The following is a 13,114-nucleotide window of genomic DNA, read 5'->3' on the forward strand; positions in this document are numbered from 1 at the left end:
CGCGTGAAGGTGTAGCGAGTAGGGGCTGCTGTCCGTAGCCTGTGTGCTACACTAAACTGAAAAGAGATGGTCATTGACACAAGAGCATGATCCACTGCCACACCAACAAGTCTGGGTCCAACCATGAGATCCTGGATACTAGAGATGAGGCTCGGCTGTGCCATGACATAATCCATTGTGCTGGTTCCATGTCTGTGTGGAAAGCATGTAAAACCCCCTGAAGCGGGAAATCTCTGTAGGCCATTCAAGATGGCCAATCCATGTGCCGTCCCCATGTCTATCAAGTGTCGCCCATACTCAGTGTGTTCTCCATCTTGTGATAGTTTGGATAGGCCTGTCTCTGCAGCATCCAGCTCTCTCAGCATCTCCTCTGAAGTATGATAAAATACTGTCTGATGATGGGCAGTCCTAGCGTTGAAATCCCCTAGAATGATGATGTCACCATCTCTAGAGAACTCCCATATGTCAGCATCCAAAATAGAGAAAGGGGACTGTCCTCTGGGTGGTGTATACACTGACGTGCTCGGGGGAAAGTAGCAAATAGCAATGTAAAGATATCTGTCTGTCTCTGCTCTCAGTCTCACCCACATGTACCTAGCTTGCTCATCTCTGCGGGCTATATGTATCAATGGCTGGAACTCCTCCCTGAATAACACTGCCACTCCTCCTGATCCTCGCCCTCTGCGCTCTGATCGTGTCTCCTGTCTATAGGCAGTCTCCCATCTATATCCACTAATGTGAGGCATGGACTGGCCGGGGGCGTGATGTGGCTCAGAGTAGAAGACGATGTCTCTTCCCTTGAAACTATCCTCAAAGGCGCCCACATCAAGTCGCATAGATCCATTACAATTCCACGTGGCAACTTTGAGGGTGGTCCCATGGGTCTCGCACCGTCATGTGGAGCGCCGCTCTACAATCACAACCCGGCCATCTCTGTAGAAGGCCGTCTTTCCCTTCTCCCTTGCCGCTTGAATCTCTGGCATTACCTCTGTCATATGCGCAGGCTGTGTGAGAGTGAGGTCATCTCCAAGAAATATGCCCGTTTTCTTTAGTTTAGGACGCTTCTTCAAGAAGTCCTTCTTTGCCTCCATGGATGGGAAACGGATGATTAGAGCTCTCCCTTTTGAAGTCTCCCCATTGCCTTGTGTCTTCTTCCCCACCCTCCATGCCTTTGTATGAGTAGCCTCACTACCCATCATGCGGAGAAGTTCTTCAACTTCCCCTTCCACCTCATCTGGGTCTTTTAGACCGGTTACTCTTATATGCAAAGCTCTAGTTTTCCTTCGTTGTTCTTCCTTTAGAGTCATGTTGATGATTGTAGGAGTGGGGACAGATGTGGTTTCTTTCCCTTTGCCTTTCTTAACGACTTGTATCCACTTCTCGGCCTCATCCGCCTTCTTTTGCGTCTTCGTGATCACATCCATCCACGAAGACGTCTTTACCATCTTTTGTTTCTCCTCCTCTTTGATCATCCGTACCTGCTCTTTGATGACCTTGATTTCCTCTACTACCGAAGGCTGGAATTCCCCCTCCTCTAGTCCACTGCTCGCTCTATCCGCAAGTTCTCGCTTGAGAGCTGAGACCTCTTCTTTAAGTGCTTTGGAGTCCGCCTTAAGTGCTTGTAGCTCTGCGTGCAGGTCTTCTTTCTCTTTCTTCCACTGCGCGCCTTCGTTGGGAAACATTTGAAGAAGGTTGGCCTTTTCTTTCCACCATCCCTCCATATCTGCTTTCCAGTCTTTCATCTCCTTCTCCATTTGTGTAATCCGCTTGTTTGTAAGCACAAAGGTTGCCTTCGGATGGGGCTTACATACCGGCGAAGCAGTCATGACCTCCATCAAAAATAAAAATACAAATGCGCTTCTGCCAAGTCAACCCACTATGTCCACATCACACATACATCCCTATCCCGCATAATGCATACATGTGTGTTCCCCATATCAATCGTACATTTTTGAGATTTTCCTTTTCTGCAAATATCTGTCAATGCTGAAATTTATTTAATTCTGAAATTCTGCAATTTTGAAATTTCCCTGAGAGAGAGAGAGAGAGAGAGAGAGAGAGAGAGAGAGCGAGAGATGAGAGATTTGTGACGCTTTTATATTTTACATCATTTACTCAAATGTAATAAAGAGATATTCTTGTTACCAGGGACATGGCAATGGAAGGACTTTTGCCTCCGCAGCGTGAGGAAGGCCAGAAATCAGATTATGCATCTTTAAGTGACATGTTGGACTTCATTTGCAAACAGCAACCAGGGCTTCTGAGTCCGTCAAAATTAGGAGAACAAGAACTTCTATTTAATTCAAGGACCTATGAGGCTATGATTACATTTCTTTTGAGTTGTTATGATGCTGATGCAAGGAGGATTATGTTCGAAGAGCGTTTTGTCTTTTTCCTTGAGCATGGTATGGTTTCCAATGCCAGTATTGACTTACATACACGGGCATCAAAGGGCTTGCTTGTAGTGGCTTCGAGGGCACCTCAGGTATCTTCAACTAAATTACAAAAATTACACCTTAAATTTAATTGGGCTTTGTAAACTTCATAGAAAATTTACTTGTTAAAATCATTGTTGTATCATGAATGGAACTTAATAGAACGTTTCAGGTGCCTTTCCTGTTATTGGCCATTATTGTGGGTGAAGAAGTCCATACTTTTGCCTGAGCACAGGAAAGCCCTGAGTTTTTTGCATATTGTCCACTGAATCCATGTTCTGATTATCAAGTTCCTTGAAAGAAACATATTGGCAGCTAAAACGTAGGACAAAACCCATGTTCTGATTATCAAGTACCTTCAAAGAAACAAAATGGCTGATATAACGTAGGACTTATCCTGAACAACCAGCTGGAAGGATTGTTTGAATGAGCCTGTTGCTTTGCATTTTTGCTTGAGATTACTTCAGAAGCTTAAGAGGCATGAAATATCAGCTGGTGAGCTTTGAAGAGGCCCTTTTGAAAGGAAATAAACATTATGGAGACAGAAAATGAGCATTGGAACAGGTCAGTTGACAATTTACCAACGCAGGTAGTTAAGAATCTATATAGCGTGAAGATGGCTCACGACTGAGTCGAGTCAACAACGATTCAGCTGATTTCAAGGATTGGGTTATCGACTGCAAACATGCATCAATCTTGTGCATTCGTATTTCACCCAGATTACTCATGTGTTCCGTGTTAAAATGGCTAACTCGTAGTCACTCAAGCTCGGGGAAATTTGGCTTTTAGAAATTCCTTCTTTCCTAAATGTTTCTCTAATCCCATTGTAAGGTTTCTTCACCCACTTTTAAACATCAGATGGTCTAATCGTTATATGACCTTCAGTAGCGTTCGGTTGTGTTTCCACAACTAAGTTACCTAGATAGGTATATTTTCTGGCTTCATCCTCAGTGATGTCCATATTAATCTATCAATACCACAGATGTGTTTCCATCCAAGTTGGTATATGAGAAAAGATACAAATCTTGTTTTAGAAAAATTCCTCAGGCTTAAGAAAGTATTGTCAATGATATTGTTGAGTACTGTTATCAACTCGCGCACTTGGTAGTATTGACTGGATTGACCATGTTGAGGAAACTGAATAAATGGGCTTTGCTTGAAAATCTGGTCTTTTTTTTTTCCCCGAGAAAAAGATCCTTATATTAGTTAATGAAACTGCCCATAGGGCTACAACCATCTCTTCAAGAGAGGGCTACAACAACCATGATGGGGAGACTCTCCCAATGAAAAAACACCATATGTACAATGAAGCTAAATCAAGAAATGGGAGGAGGGAAAAGCCACACAGGTGGATGGTAGTGCCATCTGAGTACACCCTGGACCATGGTGAAAAAAGGCCCAGGACGCCATAGTTGAAGGAAAGCCTCTCTGCGCTCCCGCATGCGGTCGGAGCTGCCATGAAGTCTCTCGAGCTGTCCTCTAAGAGTGTGGATCAGCTCTAGCCAAAGATCGCGAACAGTCTCTGCTGGTGGTACAGGGCGAGCCTCAAAGATGCGGAAGCAGCGGGCCGGCTAGATGAACCAGAGTGTTGGGCCACGGATGAGCTCCCTCTCTCACTGCACCACTCCTGTGGAGTAAGCTTTGTAGCAGGCTGGAGTGTAGGTCGCCCCCCTTGCATCACTATCATCCTGTTGGTGGAAGATAGCTCAAACTGAAGTGCCGGGCCCGTGAGAGTGGACCAAGCAGCTGCCCCCCAAGTGTACTGCCGAGCCGTGGAAAGAGCAGGCATCAACCGAAGAACACGAAGCCACACTTACTGTGCCAAAGGACAGTCCCAAAGATAGTGATGTTGACTCTCCACAAGATGGTCGCAAGCTGCACATGCGGCCGAGAGACCACTATGTACAAGCCAGCTCCCAACTGCTGTAGCTGTGTGTGCGACCAGCCACTGAAATAAAGTGACTCGCCTCGGCTGTTTGGAGTCCCACAACCTCTCCCAAAAAGCTACCAAGAACTCAGTTGTGAGACCCTCCTCCTGCCAATGAGGTGTTGCAGCAAGGCGAGCCTCTCTCTGTGTTGCCAGTATGTGACGTCCTAGTCAAACAATGTACTGAAAGAAAGGGACACCTGGGTGGTCTGCAGAAGAGAAAGGGTCTCTCCAAAGCCACTCTTTAGGATCCCACTGTACTCGTGCCAATGGAGAGCTGTCCTCCTGCCAATGAGGTGTTGCAGCAAGGCGAGCCTCTCTCTGTGTTGCCAGTATGTGACGTCCTAGTCAAACAATGTACTGAAAGAAAGGGACACCTGGGTGGTCTGCAGAAGAGAAAGGGTCTCTCCAAAGCCACTCTGTAGGATCCCACTGTACTCGTGCCAATGGAGAGCTGTCCCAAGCCCACAGTCTCCAGTGTCCAGTCTCAAGAGCTGCTGGGTCAGGATCGATGACACACGTCCCTCCACAGATGCCCACCACTCGGATCCTCTGAAAACAGCACTCTGCCACCTGCGGGGCCTCAAATGCAACTCACTGTAAGTGTCCCTCACCCTGTAACTCGAAAAACAAGGAGGGTACAGTCTCTGAGCAAGCCCAAACTGAGATGAGAACCTCCATTCGCAAGAAGGATCCCATCCATGTGGCCGCTGCTGGCTCGAGAGGTGTGAGCCACTCAGCTGGTACTGCCTCTGAGATGTCCTGGCACATGCTCTGCACCCCTCTCATGACATGTAGCCGAAAGCCCTGCAGCTCCTCTGACAAGCGTGAAAACTGTAACCAGTCACCTAAAGAGCGTGCTGGACCCGTTGCCATATGACCCCAGGAAACATGAGGCCGACTACCAACCAAGTGGCCTCTCTGAGTGCTAACCATGGGGTTCCAAACAAGGGGATGTCTCAGACGCTCATCCGTGCAAGTAGGTTGACGTTGCTCCAGGCCTCGCCGCAAATGCTCCCAAGATCGAAGCAAACTCACAGCGAAGTGGTCCTCCAGTCTCCTGCTCAAGCAACTCTGCGCATCTCTGTGAAGATCCATCTGGTCGAAGGTCGTTAGGGGCCTCCAGCCTGAGGCACCCTAGCACAAAGCCGCTGTAGTGAGAACTCCTTCTAAGGCTCCTCACCTAGAAGAAGTCGTTTGACGATGAACTTCCCAAGAAGGGCTCTGCTGTGCTGTGCTGGGTCTATGATCCCAACCCCTCCCTGAGAACAAGGAAGAGTGATGACCTGCCAAGCCACTTTGCCCCGGGCTATCTGAGTGTCACGCCCTGACCAAAGGAAGTTCCTGATCAGCCTCTCTACCTAGCTGATACGAGAACTCGAGAAGATCCAACAAGAAGTGATGTACCACATAGTAGCCAACAACACCTAGTTGGCCACTACAACTCTGTCTGCCAAAGAAAGTCGTGCGGAGCTCCAATGCAATAACTTCCTCCTGATAGACAGGAGGAGGGGAGCAATCCGTTGCTTGGGAGACAAGTCCAAACCAACCCGACAACCCAAGTACCGAAATGAAATCCCTGGGGGAATCCACCTGAAACCCTCACCTGGCATCCAATTGGGCATAGGAGCACTACCAACCGAGAAAGCCATTGTCTTTCTCCAATTGATCAGTGCGCCAGATGCACAACAGAAGGTCTCTAGAGCCTGTTCACACCTGTGAAGGTTGGCCTCCTGGCCATCCAAATACAAGGCTGAGTTGTCTGCAAAGTCAGCGTCCAGTAGCTCATCTCCCCGAATAGGAAGTGCTAAGCCTTGTAAACCAACCTGCTGCGACACCAAAATCCTGCTCATCTACTCAACATAGAAGAGAAAGAGGAAGGGGGCAAGAGGGCAGCCCTGCCTGACCGAACGTGTGAGCATGAAACGATCACCTCTACCTCCTGACAAAAGTACCTGACCGTGTGCCCGTCTGTACAAAGCTAACACCCCTCTGATCCAAGTATCTAAGAAGTCCATCATGCGTAAAGTGCCCTCCAGAAAGTCCCAGTCAACTCGTAGGCCTTCTTGAAATCGAGGAGAAGAAGCACCAGATCCTCACCACGGAGCCGCGCTAGGGCAGAAGCCTCCCAAAAAGTAAAGATGTTGTCAAGGATACTACGCTCCTTGACAAAACTTGTTTGAGTCCCATGTATAAGGCTCTCTAGAGGTGGCTGAATCCTCAAACTCAGAGCCTTGGCAAGAATTTTTAAGGCTGAGTTGAGGATGGTGATGGGGCACCACTGTCGAATCTCATCCAAGGAGCCACCCTCCTTGGGAATGAGGTAGATCAGGCCCTCACTCATGCTGTCAGACATCTCTCCTGTGTGCAAGATGTACTGAAAAGCACTACAGAGATTTGGGCCAAGCAAGTCCCAGTACTCCAAGAAAAAACTGGGAGTGAAGCCATCCTCACCTGAACAACTACCACGGGGAAGTGCACTAAGATCCGTGTGCAACTCCTCAAGCTGAAGTGGAAGCTCAAGCCTTTGTCGCATCTCTCAGTCACAAGACAAGGCATCTGCGCCCACACCTGCTCCCTGCATGCATCCTGACGCTCTGACTGAGGCTCTGCGGACAGTAACTCACGGTAAAAGTCAGTAGCAACTGCATGCATGTCCTCTGGCTCAAAAGCAACTGACACGTCGGGCCTTCTCAACTGACTGACCTTGGCATGCGTATGCCGAGGTCCCACTGCCTCAAAGAAAGCACCAGTCACTATGTCACCTACCTACGTCCACTGATATGCCTGTCGATGGAAAGCAAACTCATGGCGCCGCTCCTGTGCTAACAAGCTCCTGGCAAGTCTTCTGTATCTGCTCCTCCAACCAAGGATTGTCTGGATGGTGCTTCTGCATCCTCTGCAAGGAAGCAACGCCCCGTTGGAGACGCTGCTTCTCTCTCGCTGCAGCCAGGCGAGCCAAAGACTCCTAGAGAAAGAAACGACTAAGCTGAGCTAGTCCTGAGGCCACTCTGTCAACAGGAGAATTCTGCATGTCTAAGCTCTCTGTCCAAAAAACTGATGAGCGCGAAGCGGTGTGTACAAGTGAAAGAGCACGCGGAAATGTGCAGGGTGTGCACCTTGAAGAGGGGCGAGTGTAGACAGGAAGGAGGGTCATAGCAGAAAAAAGGGAGAGAGAGAGAGGGCACGCTACTCTTTTGTTGAGGGGAATAATGAAGTGAGCGAAATTGGCTCACATGTTCCGTTTATTAAAAGTATAGGACCAATTTAATGTTAGTGGCCAAGTTCAATGTGAACTTGGCCAAAGGTTAATAACCTTTATAACTATACACAAAGGGGGCCATTTGGGCCTTTAACCCAACAACCTCCCACTTAAAGGCATAAATGGCACCTTTAAGCTACGTGACTCCCACCATCTCTATGCATAGATGATGTTGTGCTTTGGATAAGCACTTAGTGAGAGCAGATAAGCACTTAGTGAGAGCATCTGCTGGATTTTGTGATGTATGGACCTTAACCAATGTAATAAGGCCATCCTCAAGCACTTCTCGTATGAAGTGATACCGCACATCAATATGCTTCGTGTGTGCATGAAACATGGCATTCTTTGCCAGACATATGGCACTCTGGCTATCACAACCAAGCATAGGTGCCTTAGAAGGCAAACCAAACTCACTGCATAGGCGTGCTAACCAAATAGCTTCTTTGGAAGCCTCAGTGGCTGAAATATATTCAGCCTCTGTCGTAGACAATGCAACAATCTTTTGCAATCGAGAACACCATGAAACAGCACCTCCCGAAAGAGTAAACACATAGCCACTTGTGGATTTCCGTGTATCCACATGACCAACCATGTCAGAGTCACAAAATCCCTTCAACTCCAATGGTCCTTTACCATAGCAGAGGCATTTGTTTTGAGTCCCTTTCAAGTACCTCATAATGGACTTCACTGCATCCCAATGCAACCTGCCTTAGCCTTAAATCGGCTCACAACTCCCACTGCATGGGCTATGTCAGGCCTAGTAGCAACCATAGGATACATGAGTGAACCACAAGCTGAAGCATAAGGCACACTTTGCATGTCATTGGCTTCTTCCTTTGACTTAGGACAATCATCCTTGGAGATTTTGACATATGGTTGTAATGGCACACCAAGAGGCTTTGCTTCAGCCATGTTAAATCTTTTCAGCACTTTTTCAATGTACTTCTCTTGCGACAAATACAATAGGCGCTTGTCTCTTTGCCTTGTAACACGCACTCCAAGTATATGTTCAGCTGCCCCAAGGTCTTTCATTGAAAATGTAGATTTCAGTTGCCCTTTAAGAGCATCAACAGTGCTTCTTTTTTTTGCAGCTATCAACATATCATCAACATAGAGCACAAGAATGATAGGGCTGCCATCCTCATCATGTTTGGTATACAAACAATGGTCTGCATGGCTTCTTTTGTAACCATGTTTAAGCATGAAGCGATCAAACTTCTTGTACCACTGTCTACATGATTGTTTCAACCCATACAAGCTTCTATTGAGCATACATACCATATGTTCCTTGCCAGGAATAACAAAACCCTCGGGTTGCTTCATGTAAAGCTCTTCTTCCACATCACCATGCAAGAAAGCAGTATGTACATCCATTTGGTCCATTTCCAAATCAAGAGCAGCCACTATGGCAAACAATACACGCAAAGTAGGCATCTTCACAGCAGGAGAGAACACTTCCTGAAAGTCTATGCCCTTGGTTTGAACATATCCCTTTGTAACTAGCCTTGCCTTATACTTGGGTTTTGCATCAACTGTCTTGATTTTATACACCCATTTGTTAGGAATAGCCTTCCTTCCTTTGGGCAATTCCACCAAATCCCAAGTATGATTAGCATGCAAAGCTTTAATCTCTTCCTGCATAGCAAGCTCCCACTTGTCGCTGTGCTCACATGTCTTTGCCTCTTTATACGTAAGAGGCTCTCTCTCATCTGTCAACATAATGTAATGCAAAGAGGGATCATATCTGCTCACAGGCCGTCTTTGACGAGTAGACCGCCTCACCCAATGATCCACATTATCTGGCAATGGGTTTACATCAGGCTGCATGATAAAATTATCAACAATGGGCTGCTGTACATCATTTTCAGCACCATTTTTAGCATTGTTTCTTGGCTGCAAATGCACTTCAGGAGCCTCAATTTGTTGTCCAACATCATCTGGCTCAAACACGACTAGATCATCTACATTTTCAGCCATATGTGGTGCATCTTGAGGGTCAAAAATAGGCCTAACAGGTGGCTGGTCATGCTGAAATTTGACCCTTTTAAGGTCATGCTTTGAGGCACAATTGTTGTGAAGCAGCCTTGCCTCATTAAAAACAACATCCCGGCTGCGTACAACCCTTTTGAGCTGAGGTAACCAAATCGTGTAACCCATTTCGCGTTCTTCACCATATCCCATGGAAAGGCCTTTAATGGACTTGGCATCTAGTTTACTCCTCAACTCAGGTCTAACATGCACAAAAGCATCGTAACCAAAAATGTGTAAGTGATCATCTGAAGCAGGCTTGCTAGACCAAACCTCTTCAGGGATGTCACCTTTCAAAGACATGTGAGGGGATCGATTGCATATATGGACTGTAGTTTTCAAAGCTTCTCCCCAAAATCCATGAGAGAGATTAGCTGTGGACAGCATGCATCTCACCCTCTCACAAAGTGTCCTATTGAATCTTTCAGCCACACCATTAGAAGAGGGGCTGTATGGCAGAGTAAGCTCCCTCTTAATGCCCAAATTTTCACAAAACTTGTTAAATTCAGCAGTTGTGAACTCCCCCCCATTGTCCGTATGCAAGCATTTTAGCTTTCTACCTGTTTGGGTGGTCACAAATGCATGAAATTTCTTAAACGCAGTAAAGGCTTTATCCTTAGATTAGGGCAAATAAACCCAAATTTTCCTAGAATGATCATCAACAAAGGAGACAAAATAACATGCACCTCCCATAGACTTAGTAGGCATGCTACATACATCAGAATGTACAAGATCAAGCACACAAGATTTACGATAGACACCAGAGTAATAAGAACACTTTACTTGCTTGCCATATTGACATTCATTACAAAAGTCAAGCTTTGTGCCTTTAGTATCAAGCTTGTTCAAAGTACAAAGCTTAGAAAGGCCCTTTTGGCTCATATGGCCAAGCCTCTTGTGCCACAACTCCATGTGAGAGTTAATTTCAGCCAATGCAACAAACTTGCCCAACACGGCCTTTCCATGCATGTAGTAAAATGTCCCTTTCTTTGTGCCCTTTACAATCAGCCTTGAGCCTTTAGTCATTTTCCATGATTCTCTCTCAAACAAGATGCTGTAACCATGCATATCCATCTGACCAACAGAAGCAGACTCTTCTTGATTCCCGGCACGTATCTAACATCATGCAAGACAAGCTCATTTGTGCAATCTATGGAGAGATGCACAGTGCCAATACCCTCAATGGAACATGCATGATTGTTTCCAAGGTATACATGGCCACGCTTGCCTGCATCAAAAGTAGAGAAACACTCCTTGATAGGAGTCACATGAAATGAAGCACCGGAATCAACAATCCAAGTCAGGGATAATGCATCATTGACAGTCAACAAAGCATCAATAAGATCACTCTTGGTGATTTGCATGTCCTGTGAATGAACATTAAGAGAGGCATCAATGTCATAAGCATCATCATCTGACAAAGTGGCACACAAGATGTCCTCTACATCTGACAACTCCTCAATCACAACACTAGAAGCCGCATTGGCCTTCTCTTTGTCCTTTGAGCTATCCCGTGCATCTGTCTTGACTTTTTTCTTCTCTTTCTTTTTGTCTCCGGCATTCTTTTTCCGTTCTAACTCGGCTTTATAGTATCTGCAATCGGGTTTCTTGCCACACTGATAGCAAGTCACATCACCCTTGCCTTTGCTGGCATTTCCCCTTTCCTTACTCTTACTCTTACTACTTTGTGTATAGGCATTCTTCTTTTCTGTCCTGCCTCTAACCATGTTGGCAGAGTTGCCTCCCTCTCCACTTGCTTTCCTCCTGATTTCCTCATTCAAGATAGAACCCCTAACACCATCAAAGGTCAAATTGGGGTTATTGGATAATGAAACCACCAACGTTTCCCATGACTCAGGTAAGGTCATAAGCAAGAAGATAGCTTTCAGCTTATCATCAAAAGGAGGCAAGCCTGAATCCTGTAACTGCGACAAAGTACCTGCGAACAATGACAAGTGCTTTGCAGCGCTCTTGGACTCATCTAGTTGCATGCCAACAAGTTTTCGTATCAAATGCACTTGGTTGACAGGCGTTGTATTCTCATACATTCCCTTTAACTTCTCCGACACATCAAAAGCACTTGTGAGACCTTTCAAGTCAATGACTGTCTCATCGGTCATGGCCATTTTAATGTATGTAACAGCCTTCCTGTTCAGGCTAACCCATGCTTCATCCGTCATATTTTGTGGCTTTACCTGTTCAAGTGCCCCTTCACAATCCTTAAGAAATAGGATTCCCTGAATCCTGTCTTTCCAAAGATCGAAACCTGTTCCATCGAACCTCCTAATCTCGAAGAGATTCTTCACATCCGAAGAAGATGAGGCCATAGTTGCACGAATAAGAGGGCTAATACGTTGAATTTTTGGGCAAAATGCACAAAAAACCGGAGTATAGCCTCGCAGAGGTGTGCACTACAGCTCCAAATGGTCAGAGGAGCAATTTGGGGCAAAATAGGTCTATTTGGGCACAAAATACAATTTTTGAAATTTATGCGCAGGAAATTCAGCGAGCGAATTTGTGCTCAAAAACAACAAATTTAGTTGTTTTTAGCCTCAAAGAACATACATAAGGCTAATGCACAGCTTTTAGAAGCATGTAGAGCAAAATCCCCAATTTGTAGCATCAAATTGCATGAAATTGAGACACAAATGGTCATACATAGCCAAAATTTGTCAAACATGCGTAGATTGCATCAATTTGCACTTTCCCCAATGTAGTCGCATCATAAAAACACTTGCAAAAGCCTGCATAAATCTAAAATTTGCTGAAAACACCTGTTTTAGGGCCTGTTTTTCGGCAATTTCAATGTTTTCGGATAGCGGGGATTTAGCAAAAGTGTTCCCACACCTTAATACATCATTTGCAAAACCTGTATTTTGCTGTCATAACCAGTAATTTGCTGATTTTGACCTAATTTCAGCCTGTTATAGGTCAATTTGACTTGCCGGGAGCTCTCTACTGTCCGGGGACGAGTATTTTGGCGATGAAATTGCAAAATCTCGCGTGAAAGTTGACCTCCTTGGCTGAAAATCAGCGTTTACAGGTTTGGGAGAAAACCCTAATTTGGCTCTGATATCAGTTGATGAGCACGAAGCGGTGTGTACAAGTGAAAGAGCACGCGGAAATGTGCAGGGTGTGCACCCTGGAGAGGGGCCAATGCAGATAGGAAGGAGGGCGCTAGCAGAACGAAGGGAGAGAGAGAGGGCACGCTACTCGTTTGTTGAGGGGAATAATAAAGTGAGCGAAATTGGCTCACATGTTCCCTTTATTAAAAGTATAGGACCAATTTAATGTTAGTGGCCAAGTTCAATGTGAACTTGGCCAAAGGTTAATAACCTTTATAACTATACACAAAGGGGGCCATTTGGGCCTTTAACCCAACAAAAGCCTCCACTCGCTCTCTGAGTGTAGAGTCCAGCAAGACCCTCTCAGGGATGCGAAGCATCGTGGTCCCCCTCCTCT

At 46.0% G+C, this 13,114-nt stretch overlaps 1 protein-coding gene across 3 annotated transcripts in view; it reads left to right on the forward strand.

Annotated features, from left to right (window-relative positions):
• Positions 1–13,114, forward strand: part of LOC147461881 (ARM repeat superfamily protein) — a 247,357-nt gene that overhangs the window by 117,761 nt on the left and 116,482 nt on the right. For all 3 annotated transcript variants that reach the window (XM_086509347.1, XM_086509349.1, XM_086509348.1), the window contains one exon: positions 2,149–2,485. In XM_086509347.1, coding sequence (XP_086365473.1) covers positions 2,149–2,485 — 337 coding nt within the window. The remainder of the gene's footprint in view (positions 1–2,148; positions 2,486–13,114) is intronic.

Source organism: Adiantum capillus-veneris, chromosome 3 (assembly GCF_014529385.1).
Source record: "Adiantum capillus-veneris isolate H3 chromosome 3, ASM1452938v2, whole genome shotgun sequence".
Lineage (NCBI taxonomy): Eukaryota > Viridiplantae > Streptophyta > Polypodiopsida > Polypodiales > Pteridaceae > Adiantum > Adiantum capillus-veneris.